This window comes from Centroberyx affinis, unplaced genomic scaffold (assembly GCF_046629955.1).
Source record: "Centroberyx affinis isolate AG114_WGS23_722 - 3 ecotype Tasmania unplaced genomic scaffold, CSIRO-AGI_Caff_v1 ptg006988l_1, whole genome shotgun sequence".
In the NCBI taxonomy this organism is placed as follows: domain Eukaryota; kingdom Metazoa; phylum Chordata; class Actinopteri; order Beryciformes; family Berycidae; genus Centroberyx; species Centroberyx affinis.
In genome coordinates, this window is record NW_027283540.1 from 45,632 (window position 1) to 60,479 (window position 14,848).

Consider the following 14,848-nt stretch of genomic DNA (forward strand, 5'->3'; position numbering starts at 1 on the left):
TTTCCACTGTGGCCCTGATGTGAAATTCAATGATTTTTCCATAACTTTCAACAACTCCATTGGAGTGCTTCCATGACCGAAAAATGTTATTCATTCCTGTTTTTTGTTTTTCTAAAAATGGGTAAACAGTCTGATTTCCACATAAGACAATTTAATACTTTTTTAAGACCCTAAATTTAGCTAATTTTATAGTAGTATTCACAGATACTCTGAGTTGGAAATTTCCTTCCTTAGTGATGTGGATCAGTGTGATATGGGAGAAAAAGAAACTTGTACTTATTTTTCTTGCACTATTCATGAGGCCCTGCATGTCCTTGGGTCAGTTAGGACGGTGTCTTGCCATCATTTAAAACATGTTGTAATGTTTTACTGAGACAGTTTCTTCATTTGGTTATGGCAGCGGTCCTACAGTAAGATTACCTTTCCTGTAGTTGTGTCTGTTGATGTGGAAGGCGTACAGCAGCTCGTAGTAGTTGTGGGCCAGCAGGTCCACGGCTCTGGCCCGAGACTCGATGATACTGACAACCTGACAACCAGACAACAGCCCAGTTTACACTTTAATATATGTCCACAGACTGGGACAAATACAGCATTCTTGTTGGCTTTTATTATAGCGTTTGGTTGTTTAATGCGTCTCAAGTCTCGAATTTCCCCTCATGGATGGATAGATAGACCAGTAGACAAATAAATAGGGCATGCATGTATCTATCCATCTAATATCCATCTGCAGTGACAAACATATCCCCAAAATAGCACCTTTACATAGAGGTGTACAACTGGAAATTTCTGAAACTGCTCAGGAGTTAAAAAATTACTGAAATGTAAAATATAATATTTCAGTCTAGAATGTTTGTCAATTGGAGCCTGGATCCTGGTCCAAGGTCTTTTTAAAGTTCTATACTTTCCCCAGACAATCATTTCTTTATTAAGTATTATGTTCACATATTACCATAATATGATATAGACTGTATATAGTATATAGAAATATAAAGTATAGTAATTAGGTAATATGACTATCAAGTAGGCCTTATCACTCTGTAGCTGAAATTTATTTTTACATTTTAGGCATTTAATCTGCACTTTCGTCCAGAGCGACTGAAAGAGCAGGGAGGGCCGAACCCCTTCCTGCTCTTTCAGTCGCTCTGGACGCTCTGCCTTGCTCAGAGACACGCTGACAGGACACACAGCTGCTGACGGACCCATCTGCTGTTGCAGGGATCTGAATCTGAACGTGTGACCTTGTGGGTATGAGAAGTCAGATCGGGGCTCAGCGGAGGTTTACCTCGTCGTGCAGGTTGACGTAGGAGAACTGGACCAGGTCCTGGAGCTGGGAGCGTTCACACAGCACGACCACCAGCTGCCGCAGACAGTCCAGCTGCCTGGTTTTACACAGTAAACATATGGAACAGTTAGCCAGACTTAACTTTTGACTTATGTGAATTGTAATATGTGAAATACTACACTTTAGAATAATGTGCTATAATTGGTATGACTGCCATTCCACAACCTCATGTTCAAGTTTAGTTTTACAGCAAAAATTTTTAAAGATTTTCTCTTCTCTTTCCTGCGTCTTTGTGTGTGTGTGTGTGTGTGTGTGTGTGTGTGTGTGTGTGTGTGTGTGTGTGTACCTGCTGGAGTCTGGGTTCTGGGTGAGAGCCTCATACGCCTGGCTGTTGTGGCCCAGATCCAAGTGGTGTTTGAATATCCGTGTCCACAGAGCAGCCTGCAGAAAACTACATGTTTAATATATATAAAAAAAAGAATGATAATTTATATTGAACTTATCTAACATCAGAGTTTACAAAGTGCTTAACAAAAGGCAAATATTGGGAAATGATAAATATTAGGAAATGCATTCATAAGAAAAAGTGATTCAAAAATATAAACTTAAACAGCACTAGACTAAAAAGTGGGAAACAAAACGTCAGATAAAAGCAAGTCTTGTAATGGCCAATCACAGTTGGCAGTTGATGTAACTCACTTAGAGTAACTAAGAGTATCAGCTACATGTCTAAAATATAAATGTAAATGCTTTTTCCACCCAGGAAAGACCCTCTGGCATAGTTTGTCCACTGCTGGCTGCTGTTGATGGTAATTATTCCTCACTGCTTACCTGACTCCTGACGTCGCTGACGGCCTCTGTTATGGCCAGAGTGGCCAGGTGGATGACCAGCTCAGGTAGACCCACATCCTCCAGCAACCGCAGCACCTAAACACACACACCAAAGTAGGTGTGTGGAAGTGGAAATTATTTCAAAGGCTGTTTTGTATAATTTTATTGTGTTTTATTGTGTATTGTGTATAATTTTACCAGCTCTTCAGAGTTCCAAAAAGACCTACAGTATATTTAGACCATCATTTAGTGCAAATCTTAACTACAGCTGACTGATTTGCAACAAATAATGGTGTATAGGTCTTTCTATTCACAGTGTGATTGTTTGGCTGTTTTTGTTTTGGAGCTCTAAAGAACAGGTCCCCATTGACTTCAGTTGTTTTGGAGAAGGCTGCTACCAAGTTGTGCTGGCAACCTCCCTGTGTGTTATATGGACTAACAAATTTCACCTGTGTTTCATTTGGCATGAGGGTGAGGAGATGATGACAGAATTTTCATTTTTGGGTGAACTATTCCTTTAAGCCACAATATCTGAATTCTAAATTGTCCTAATGCAGCAAATCCCACCTGCCTGGCACTCCAAGTTGAATAAAACAAATCTAAAAATGTTTTTTAAATAATGTCGGGCAAATACAATGACACAATGGATGTATTTGGGATATCGATACTTTAAAACGGTCTAACATCTCTATTGTTATTAGAATTAAAGACATGAGCTGAAGTTAAAAAAAATAAATCGCCGAAGTACACTGGTACTGGTCTTGTTATTTCTCATTTATGTAGATAACCAGGTAATTTATAATTTATGCAGACAGCCAGGTCAGTTCCCTACCTTGTTGTAGTATTGTAGCCGGGGAGTGGAGGCCGCCTCTTCCTCCTCGGCGCCTGTCAACCTCATCAGAAACTCCTCCTTCTCCACCTCAGTCGCCGCCTCCTGGAAGCACTGCAGAGCCTGGAGGGGAGAGGAAGGGCAACAAACTCAAAACAAGCTGCTAGTAAATCTGGCTCGATGTGTAGAGCATGGCACTAACACTATCAGGGTTAGAGGTTTGAGTCCTACTGGGCAACACATTGTAAAAATATATGCACTAGTATGATATGGTAAGCTGTTTTGTATAAAAGCAGCCACAAGATGGCATGTTACCCCTACTACCCTCTTCTCATTATGAAGCCAAACACAGCACTTTAAGATTGTTGTGACCATAAGTAGTTTTCATTTAATCGTTTCTTTTTGTTTCATATATTTCTCATGTTATCTGTTTGTGCCATTTTGTTGCCTTGTAAAACACTTTGTGACAAACTCATTTCTTCACCGAGTGCTTTACAAATGCTTTGCACAAAAACAGTTTGATGTGACCAGAGGAGTGTGTGGCGGCAGGTTTCACGTACCTTCTGCCCCTCTCCGTTAGCCAGGTAACACTGGCCCAGCATGAAGCGACAGGAGCCGACGTTCACCTGGCACCAGGGGCCGATCAGCCTGATGTACTCCTACAGAGAGAAAACACGGGTGAGAAACACTTAGGATGTTCATTGTTATGGGTTATTAGTTACACTCAACCAACTTTGTGTTCAGACCACCAGCCACCACACTGACATGCTACAGTACAATGGCCGATTTGAGCAGTTTACCAGCTGTAGCTCCAATGGCCTTTCTGCAACAGATGGGATATAGCAACACCAATACATGATTGGCTGCTGACGGGTGTTGCCACCCAAAAGTTCAGCTTAGGACTACAACTAACGATTATTTTCATTGTCGATTAATCTGTCGATTATTTTCTCGATTAATCGATTAGTTGTTTGGTCTATAAAATGTCAGAAAATGGGGGAAAATGTGGATCAGTGTTTCCCAAAGCCCAAGATGACGTCCTCAAATGTCTTGTTTTGTCCACAACCCAAAGATATTCAGTTTACTGTCATAGAGGAGTAAAGAAACCAGAAAATATTCACATTTAAGAAGCTGGAATCAGAGAATTTTGACTTATTTTTCTTAAAACTACTCAAACCGATTAATCGATTATCAAAATAGTTGGCGATTCATTTAATAGTTGACAACTAATCGATTAATCGTTGCAGCTCTAGTTCAGCTGCAGCAAACTTTTTATCAATTATGCTACATGATGGTTAACAATACACAACGTTTCTCTGAGAATACAAGTTCAATGGAATTACAGCTAGTCGTTTCTTGAGTTGCTTGTTGTGTGAACACAGTTACAGCGTGAAGTGGAAAGGTTGGCTGTGGCTGGACTTTAATTTGGGCAACATCGCCCTTCAGCAGCCAGTCTCATACATGAGTTATTAAACATCCTGCCTACTGCTGCAATACAATGTTACAACAAGCGATCATTTTTATAGACTTGCTTTTATGTGATGTCGTCTTCGTCTTTTTTATCGTCTTTTTATTGTCTCTTTATGGGCTTTTTATCATCCTTTTTATTGTCTTTCTATTGTCTTTTTACGTCTTTTATCTTAACTCTATCTTAATTTTATCTTACTTTTATTCTATTATTTTATTTATTTTGGTTTTCATCCTACGATTAAATTACTTGAATGTTTTCTCTTTTCCACCTCTGTCCTCCTATGAATTTAATCCCCGTTTATTATTGTTTTATTGCCTTTTAAATTCATAATTTGAGTATTCTGCTTTTATTTTGTCTGTCAAAGCACTCTGTAAACTCTGTTTTTAAAGGTGCTATATAAATAAAGTTATTATTATTATTATCAGCTAGCTTGACAGTAGAAAGGCCAAAAGCCAAGATCAATGGCCACTGAGATTTAGAATTTAAATTTCTCCAGCACTATAAATGCAATTTACACATCTTTCTACAATTGTTCCTAAATATTGGCCTTTAAATGCCAGTGTTTTTTTAATTCTGGGGAGAAAAAAAAACACATACATTTTCTCAATACAAAATACCCTCAGCAGCACCAGAACAGTGGACTACAGGGTGTTGGTACTAAAGAGTGAATCTCTCATCCAGCTGCTGTTTAACAGTTAGATGGCCTTGCTTTTACCCACTGAGACAGTGAGAACAATCAAAACTCCACTAAAGCTAATTTCACACATATGATGATTCAGTAGTGTGATGAGGATGATGAAGACCTTAGCGTAAGGGGGAAATGTGGTTAGATGGTAAACAGAATGGGACCAGCCATTGGACAGTTGCACGGCGTTGTGGATGCTAGCAGTATGAACACAGTCGGACTTTTATTTTGGAGGGAAGCCCACCTGTAGTTGTGTGTACTGGCAGTTGGCCATCAGACACTCAGGGAACTGGAAACCAGGGTTACTGGGCCAACTGGGAGGTACTGGTTAAGGCTCAACTGTTACATAGGACATAAAAGTAACCGCTGGTGAAGAGAGGATGTCACTGGAATAAAATATGACAGGGTGTGATCATGTACAAACTGCTCTGATATCATTCCACTGAAGGCACATTAGCTTTAGAGCATGTCAACACACACATGGTAAGAAAACACATTCTCTCTCTCGACACTCTGAAAAACACATTTTCACACACAGTGTTGCTCTCCCTCACTTGCTATTTCTGCATTTGAGTTTTAATGTCATTCCCTTTCGGTCCAATTCAGCTGCATCTTAATCATCGTCTTTTATTTAGAGGATTTTAGAAGCCCTTTGAGGTTTCTTTGTCTCACCGGTACCATTTGTATTTCTGTTTTCTTTTAGTCCTTCATCATTTGAGTGTGCAAAAAAAACCCAAATTGATGCTGTTCTGTGGCTTGTCTTAGCGCAAAGTGTATGGAGGATACAGGAGCTGTGCTAGCAGGTTGACCACGTTGGAGACCATGTGGGGCCAGTGGAGCAGGGCGTTGCCCGGCGAGGGGCTCTGCTGCTGGGTGTAGATCTGGGAGATGACGGTCTTCCTGGCTACAGTCTGGTAGAACAGCTCCACCACAGTCTGGGGACTGAGAACTGGGAGGAGAAGAAGTTACACTTCTGTCACACACTGAAAACAATGTGAGGTGTTTTTTTAGTTACAAAATGAGACCCACCATTGGGAAAAAGTGACATCTACTCTAACAAATTGACGGATAGCATAACATTAAAACAAATTAGAGAACTTTTTGGCTATATAACCTTAGTCTAGGGCTGAACAATTAATCAAAATTTTATCGAAATCGCAATATGGCGCAATATTTGTTAAAGGCGAAATGTGTGTCAAAATACCATTTTAAATTAAATATTGTGGTGCTGCAGAGGTCCTGGCCTACACATCATATTCTACAGACTTAAGAAAACATCTTTGTTTGGTACAGATCCCAGCAAAAATCACACCATAATCGTTTTAATACGTTTTTCAATGAGAATAATGATAAAAATTATCATTCCCTCTAATATCGCAAATCATATCGCAATTGCAATATCAGTCAAACTAATCGCAATTAGATATTTTTTCAAAATCGTTCAGCCCTACCTTAGTCCCTGGTAAACAAATTATAACACTTTTGCAGTCGGGATTGGCTAAAATGAAAACTCCACATATATATGTGGTTGTAAATGAACACTCACTGCCACACACACACTTCCAGGACTGTGGATTCAATACAAAAAATGATCTTCCTTTTTTGAAACTGAATTGAATCCATAATCCTGGGAAGATCCTTTTTCATATTGAATCCATAGTCCTTGACCTTGAGTGTGTGTGTGTGTGTATGAGTTTTTTGCTTTACCTTTGATGAGATATCCACCATTTAAAAAAAAAAGTGACACCCACTCTGTGCGGGTGCTAGCTGGGTAACGTCACTGACCTGATCTGTTGGTGGCGAGGGCCGGGGAGTCGGACAGCTCCAAAACTGACAGGTGCTGCAGGTTGGCATCTCTGGAGGAACAGAGGAAGTCGCACTGTGTGTCAGTATAACTGCCATAAAGGCTTTTACTGGCATATTCTTTGCAACCATTAAGTAACAAGCGCAGATTTTTTTCGTGCCAAGCTTTTAAGTTTAATTTACCAAAGGATCATTGAACTATCTGCACTCGAGGGAAACAGAGTTGAAGAATAATATCTTTGATCAGATCAGCCATTCTACACATTCTTTTATTGTCCCCAAATTTTTAGTAAAATAAACGGTGCTTCATTCAAGGATCCCACTCTCAGAACCAGTGAGCTGATAGGTCTGTGTGAAACTTAATGTCTGTTTATACCCCTTATATCACTTTTATCCCTACTTGTCTACGTGTGTATGTACATCTCCTATCCTCACAAGGTATACACTGAGCTACTGCATCTGTCATGGCCCTCAGAAACTAAGTGTGTAAGAGTGTGTCTGAAGTATGCTCTTGTGTGTGTGTTTGTTTCAGTGTGTCTTTTACTCACATGATGTCCATGGGGACGGTGGAGGCCAGGCTCTGGCTGATGTGTTTGAGGAGGTAGTAGGAGGACAGGAGGTGGGAGCTCCGGGGAATCAGATCCTGCTGGAGCTGCAGCAGCTGAGCGCCCCCACCCAGAAATACCTGGCACACACACACACACACACACACACACACACACACACACACAAACACAATATAAGGAGATGTGTATAGCAACTTTGAAGCGTTAATTAAGTGGTTACTGCTGTGACGTCTTTTTCTTTTCTTTGTCTGTTCAGCCATGGTGGTTATCGCTGCTCATGCTAACTACCCAGTTCTTCTTCTGTTGATTCTAAACCATCTGTTGTTGAAACTTAAAAACGCATCACTTCCTGTGCGCCAGGAAAGAGCTACCAGATACCGGGTGTTTAGAACAGCAAATGTAAAAGCTTTCATGAAGTGGATATAGTTTGAATCAATATTGTGTCCAGCTATAGAAAGTAGCAGATGGGACATATATTTCTATGTAAATGTTGCAGATTATTACCTTAGCTACATATACATAGATATTTATATAATGTATGCGTTTACACGCTGCATGAAAACCATGTTTATGAGTATGAGATAGTAAAACCAAGTAAATTTAACATAACATTTTCCAAGTTTATCACTCACTATGTCTAAAAATCCAGGATTCATTCTCTACAGCTGTTAATCATTTTGTCAACAAAGGACATCAGTTACCTACTATCCATTACAAAGTACTGTGATTTTCTGCTAAAGCCTGATAATGCGTGTGTTTGTGTGTGTGTGTACGTGGTCGGCTTACATTGTCTCCGAGGCGGAGGTAGAGCTTCTGCAGGATGAGCAGGTCTCTACAGAACAGCGCTCTGGTCATGGCCATGTGGCAGACGGCCTGGCAAACCACCGTCACCGCCGCACTGCTGCCGTACAGCTGGGACAGGCTGATCCGCACGTTCAGGCTCTGGCCTACAGCACCGAGACCAGGAGCAAAACAGAGGATAAACCATTTACACACCTTTTAAATTCGTTAGTTTCTTGGAGCACCCAGCCAGAGGGCCAACAGGACGTTCCTACCTGGTGCGATGGGTCCTTCCCCCCCGGCCTCTGAGTCCGTCTCCAGGTCCATCTCCCTCAGCAGGACGATCATGGCCGCCGTGGGGTTACGGATGTCCTGCAGCTTGTTCTGGATGTCCTCAATCATGTTGTCACTGAGGGGATGAGGGAGGAAATTGATTTATCACGGAACCATAAAAAAAACATAATACTACTGTGAAAATATCTTGTTTTAATATCTTATATTGGTAATTATTTTCCTTGTTGTAATCACAGACTAAGTTTTATAGTTTATTCAACTTTTAGACTTTACTCTCCACTACATCCTTCATGTAATCAGAATCAGAATAACCTTAATCACCAAGTACAATGAAAGTGTAGTTAGGGATTTGTATTGGTGATATTGGTGCAGACACCTTATACATCTTAGATAAGTGCATACTGGTGCAACTTAATACATTTTTTTTTTACCAACCAGTTTACCAACCATTATTTAGGTACTATAAACATTTACCAAACATAACACTAATTTTTAAAAAAAAGTTAATGTGACATAAAGTTTTGTAAGATTTAAGAGTTTGTAGTTTTTATAGTTGTAGTTTTTTGTAGTTTTGTAGTTTAACCAACTATCATAACATCATGTATGCACAGTGGCAGGGCAACTATAACGTATTACTTGATAGTTGGATATTATATAGAATATTCTTTACAAGTTTTCACCTTTAAAAAGGATCAAAATCATTTTCCATACTTTTCAGGACTGGTGTAGGAACCTTGCATTATAGTCATAATATGAAAAAAATAACAACAAAAACCTAATTTTACGAGATAAAATCCAGTTAACGCTCATAATGACAACATAAAAGCGAGCTCCGAGCGTAATAACTCGACCCTATTGGTCACAGCATGTGTCAGTCGGTGTGTACTGACTTGTCATTGGCCAGCATGTTTTCCAGGACGAGCTCGGCGGCTCTCTCAGGTGACTGTAGGTGTTCCAGGGCTTTCTCCATCTCATAGGCCATTTCCCCCGAAACAGCGTCGCTCACCAGCCGCAAACACTGAACCAGCTGGAGAACGTCCCGGCTCACCTCTGGGTCTGGAAACAGGACAATAATAAATATAACAATAACAATATATACACACATACAACATACAACTTATGCGCACATCAAAAGTTACACACCTTTTCAAATGTTCTAGTTTCTATTGCCTTGAAGTGATGTCAGAAATTAGTAACCTTTGTTCTTATAAAATAAAAATAAAAAATAAAAGTGAAAAATTACTGATTTAATAGGTTTCATTTCAGGCCTCAAAATAAAAAAAAAATAATTTTAAGGGGTGTACAGACTTTTGATATCCTGTATCTGTACATAGATATACAGACAGATATAATATCCAATTATTGTATATATTTGTATAAGACTTTGTAAAGCAGTTTTAAAGTTACAGTGTTTCATAGTCATGCAAGTGAAAAGTAAATACATTAAAAACAATTAATAAAATAGCAACTAAAAAAAACTAACAAAAGCAGAAAAAAATATATTAAATTAAAAAATTATAAAAAAAAAGATGGAAAAACTAAGGAAAAAGAGAGGAAAAATTACATCAATGCAACACAGTGGACCCAATTACATTAAAGTAAGTATAGTCTTTTTCCACCAGAGGGGGAACTGTGTCTGGTGACTGTATGTAAATGGTTGGTGGATACAGGTCAAGGCTTGAGTCAGAGACTTAAAGTGCCACTCTGTGCTCTACACCTCCCTTAGCTGCTGGAGAGCCCTTGACTTGCGAAAGCCTTGTAGTTGTCAAATGGCAAGTAGGTAACAAAAAGGTTTTGTTACCTTCAGCTATAGGCGTCTCCTCCTCAGAGAAGAGGTACTCGTCGTAGGAGAGGTACAGGTGGTCCACAGCAAAACAGGGGAGGAGGAAGGACACAAAACCCTGGAAAAGAAGGCCATTTTCATTTAAATCAGCTGAACATCAGTTCAGACTGCAGCTTTCCCGCAGTTCATTTTATTATGCTAGGATTTCCGTCTTCTTATACCCATAAAATCATGTGTTTTGGAGTTGTTTCCTGTTGATTCAGATACATTCTCACTCCTAACAAATTGCACCGCAGTTTCCTGTTGGTTCAGATACATTCTCACTCCTAACAAATTGCACCGCAGTTCTTTTAGAGGAGGACCGAGATCTGCGTTTCCTGGCTGTTGTTTGGTGCCACCTGAGTTCGACTGGCATCATTCTCACCTGGCCAAATGAACTGAACTAAAAGGAGTAAAAGTTCCAGAGTCACCACTTTAAATTATGTCATGATTTGCTTTCACAGGGAGACGGCAGACATCATTTATTGCAAAAAAGTCTCCACCCGCATTATTTGGAACTGGTTCGGATTTGCTCCATTGTTCAAATTGCTGCCATTTGTAAAATTTTCTAAGATAGGATTGGTTCAACGGAAGGTATTGCAACCTGTTTAGTCATCTCCAAAGGAAGATCAGGTGCATCTTTGAGAATAGCCATAGAGACGCAGTTACACTGCCTTCAAGTGGAAATAGAATTACGAGCTGAGCACAAATGAACGGCTCAACAAAGTGGTAAATACAACTGGGAAAGAAAATTTTCTTCTGATACCCAAGTTGCTGAGATGTGACATTTAGGCGTTGGAGAGCATGGAAACCCTCTCAACAACTAATGATAAAAGTGATTTTTTAGATCTTTTCCAGAACTCCGATAATGAAATCTGCCTCAACAATATGAACAGAGTGTTAAGCATTTGTCCCTGCTTACCTTCTTGAGCAGGCAGACCATGGCGGTGTGCGGGCTGACCGTCAGGCCCAGAGGCATGGCCAGGGCCTCCTGGTACTGCAGGCAGCAGGCGTAGAACTTGGACCAGAACTCGACCTGGAGCTGACGGTACTCCTCCTGAGAAAACTCAAACTCTGTCACACTGCTCTGAAGCTGGGGGAAGAGGGAGAGAGAGAGGGAGGGAGGAGAGGAGGGGAGGGTTAGAAACAGCTTCATGTCCTAGGGGGGGATGGGTGAGGGAGAGGGGAAGACTTTTTTAGGAGAAGCTAGGTAGTCCATTTTTCAAATAAAAGCCACAGTTGGACGTTAGAATCTTAATCAGTGTTTTTCTTTGACAGGTACTTATGGCATTATGCGAGAGAAGAAGATGAGGGTTAGACCTGAAAACCACGAGGATGAATTTGTCATCTCTCTTGGAGGTCTTTTAGGAAAATCATTAAAGAGATCTCAAATGTTACTAATTTAATGGAGAAATTAATTCCACTTATTTATTTAGCCGATCACATGGTCATATCATGGGGAAAAAAGTTTCTACATTGGTGTTTAAGTAAGCATTAAAATGGCTTTGGTTCAGGTACCTCACTCTCCACGGCCACTGTCACCTCTTTCTTCAGAGTCTCCCAGGGCAAGTCCACAATCCTCTCTGAGCCTCTCTTGTAGATCTGACAGACACAAAACACACAACGGGCCGCTACATCAGCCTGGTACGACAAACACAGCTGGGGTGAAAGGGGAATTCATTCCTCAAAATGAAGTGGCTTAACTGGGGAAAAGAAAGATTACCATTTCTGAAGTTTGACTTTTTTTTTTTTTTACTTCTTCACCTGTGTCTAGCGTAAATCTGATGTTTTCATTTGGTTGATGCTCATATCTAGAGCGACCTTCAATAAGTGAGCAGGTAGGGATCAGTATCTTGCTCAGGATCACATAACATTACATTTTAGGAATTATCTAGAGTGACTTACAATGAGCGCAACAGTCGCTTAAATTCCTACTTCACCAAAATCACAAGCAACCAACAAGAAGGGGCAAAACAATCAAACCCTCTGCAAACAATAGATTTAACCAATATTCCTGTGTCCAATGAATGACAGGTATGATAATAAGTACCACCTAAAAAAACACGAGAGCCAGGGAGAAAAGGTACAGAGCTTAAGACTCATTCACCACATTTACTTATGACGGAAAAATCCCCCTGAAGAGTCTCAACAAAACAGGAGCATTAATTTCAGTGGAAGTAAGCGGTACACATGGCAGAGAGCCGGTCTTCCTTACCTGTAGAGCTTTAACTATGGCCGAGGCAGTGAAGCGCAGAGGGGAGAAGAGCACCTCCAGGTACGTCTCCTGTTAACATGCAACACACATGCATGAAAAAAAATTGATAAAACAGTAATGCTGATTATTTAGCAGCTATTGCAATCCTGATTATTTATTACAATATTTTGTCTCTAACCCTAAAAAAAAAAATGTATTGCACCTTTGGCATTTTATGTCAATATTAGGGATGCAAATATTCAGAAATGTCCTTAATCGATCGTCGGTCTCGTTAATGACCAATTAATCGATTAATCATTATGTAAAAAACAGCTTTTGACGTAGAAAATAGAAAATAGAAAATGCTTTTGTGTTTTTACACCTGTCTTTAGGTCTACTCAACCAAACATAATTCAAAAGAGTCGGGACCCCCGACAACGGACGTCGGTGTTTCTCACAGGCTGAAAATATAGGCAGTGAAAGTTAAATTGCACCCTTGTGGCGGTAAATCATTTCCGAAAAAAATTAGAAATAGCACATAATGTACATTATCGATTAATATATGCTTGATCGATCAAATTGTTAACAGTGATTAATGATGATCGTTGATTAATCATTAACATCCCTAGTCAATATCATTTTTACCTACAATGGTGTAATGCAGGAATACTGAAATGTTTCAATAATGCTGGGTGCTAATTTTCTATCATTTAGTTTCATTGACTGAAACTAAAAAACTATATACACAAATTTGTGCAGCCCTAATGAATACACATTACTTTCTCTGCCAGATCCAATGAATTCAGCTACATCAGAAATTTGATGGATACTCATTTGTGATACTTTATTGATCCCTGAAGGAAACAATTTCTCTTTTTTCCCCGCATAGAGGTCAGAGGTCAGGGTCTGCTACAGAACAGCAGCCCTGGAGCTGGCAGGGATGCAGTGCCTTGCTCAAAGACACCTCAGCAGGCTGGATACTAGGTCGATTGGTGGTTAAATGTGGGGTGATGGTACTATGCTGATGTTACCCTGGGGTCCTGGTCCACTCCTATGTGAATCTCCTCCTCTGGCGGCGGCTGAACAAACACCTGGTTCCACTGGCCCGCCGTATTACTGAAAAACAGACAGAGGCTAAAACAAAACAAAAATATTTCCCGAAACCATTTTTCCCGGGTCTGAGATAATAACAAATTTCCATTGTTGCCTTATTTAACGTTCTGCCCTTAGTGATCATTTTCTGACCATCCTACTCACTGTTCAAAGTTGATGTATTTGACTACGGTGGTGTTGGAGTCGTCCACCCAGAGGCCCCAGATGTCAGTGGAGGTCAGGGCAAAGTCCACCAGCGTCTCCTGCTCAGAGACAATCAGATAAACAGACAATCAATCATTTCATACTTTCCCAACACACAGACTGTTGGTCGGCACTAGAAAGAGTAAAACATGCGCGCGAATAGCAAACATGCGATTGTCCTTTGGTTTTAACCTCAACTTTGGAATGCATACAAGACATCTCAGGCTCCACTAGGGCTCACATGGGGTTAAAAGATAAATGATGTAGTCAGGAGTTAGACTAAACACATCCAAGGTTAAACTGGGCGTAGGTTGGGGGAGCAGCAGAGTTGTGAAGATCCACAACAGCTGACAGGACTCACAAAAGGTATAAAGACTAGTAACATCATTAGTTACAGTAGCTGTACCCCAAAAGTACCCATATGGTCCAAGTGTATCTATATTCAAATTTTATAGTAGAAACTCACACCCATGAAAAAGACCCCCTATCAGCTTCACACAGGCCCACATGCAGGGCGGTAGAGCTGAACAATTAATCGGAAAAAAATTGAAATCGTAACATGAACTTCGGCAAATTCCAAATCACAGAGGCTGCAAGTAATTACTTAAGAGAGAGGAGTGTCCAAAATGAATTTCTGAACAAGGTGTTTTAGAGCTGCAGGTGATCTTTGGTTCATGACTCAATTACAATATTGGTGAAAACCTTTCATCACACTCAAACTCAGTAAATCCTGCACACTAACATCTACTTTTTATTAAATTTTTTAAACAAAATCACTTTTCTTTAAATTTTAAAGTTCTCAAAATGCATGACAAGAAAAAGCTGTGATGATATGAATACCAGTTGAAATCACTATAGCAATATGCTGTCAAATCCCTTCTGTAGTCATTCCGCTGTATATTGGAATTGGACACTCAAATTTCAACATTACATGCCACTTCTCATGCTCATTAAGCCTTAACTTTGTGTTTAAGTGATAATCTGCAAAATTCTTA

At 40.0% G+C, this 14,848-nt stretch overlaps 1 protein-coding gene across 1 annotated transcript in view; it reads right to left on the reverse strand.

Moving 5' to 3' along the window:
• The window catches only part of nup160 (nucleoporin 160), a 30,246-nt gene that overhangs the window by 10,473 nt on the left and 4,925 nt on the right, over positions 1 to 14,848 (reverse strand). Inside the window, exons 7-25 of the mRNA XM_071513320.1 lie at positions 13,815 to 13,912; positions 13,589 to 13,673; positions 12,579 to 12,647; positions 11,882 to 11,965; positions 11,286 to 11,456; positions 10,343 to 10,442; positions 9,432 to 9,597; positions 8,523 to 8,656; positions 8,254 to 8,414; positions 7,450 to 7,586; positions 6,884 to 6,954; positions 5,885 to 6,047; positions 5,343 to 5,412; positions 3,503 to 3,601; positions 2,946 to 3,065; positions 2,114 to 2,209; positions 1,629 to 1,723; positions 1,283 to 1,379; positions 421 to 526 (exon numbers count right to left, since the gene is read on the reverse strand). Of these exons, the coding sequence (XP_071369421.1) occupies positions 421 to 526; positions 1,283 to 1,379; positions 1,629 to 1,723; positions 2,114 to 2,209; positions 2,946 to 3,065; positions 3,503 to 3,601; positions 5,343 to 5,412; positions 5,885 to 6,047; positions 6,884 to 6,954; positions 7,450 to 7,586; positions 8,254 to 8,414; positions 8,523 to 8,656; positions 9,432 to 9,597; positions 10,343 to 10,442; positions 11,286 to 11,456; positions 11,882 to 11,965; positions 12,579 to 12,647; positions 13,589 to 13,673; positions 13,815 to 13,912 (2,122 nt within the window). The remainder of the gene's footprint in view (positions 1 to 420; positions 527 to 1,282; positions 1,380 to 1,628; positions 1,724 to 2,113; positions 2,210 to 2,945; positions 3,066 to 3,502; positions 3,602 to 5,342; positions 5,413 to 5,884; positions 6,048 to 6,883; positions 6,955 to 7,449; positions 7,587 to 8,253; positions 8,415 to 8,522; positions 8,657 to 9,431; positions 9,598 to 10,342; positions 10,443 to 11,285; positions 11,457 to 11,881; positions 11,966 to 12,578; positions 12,648 to 13,588; positions 13,674 to 13,814; positions 13,913 to 14,848) is intronic.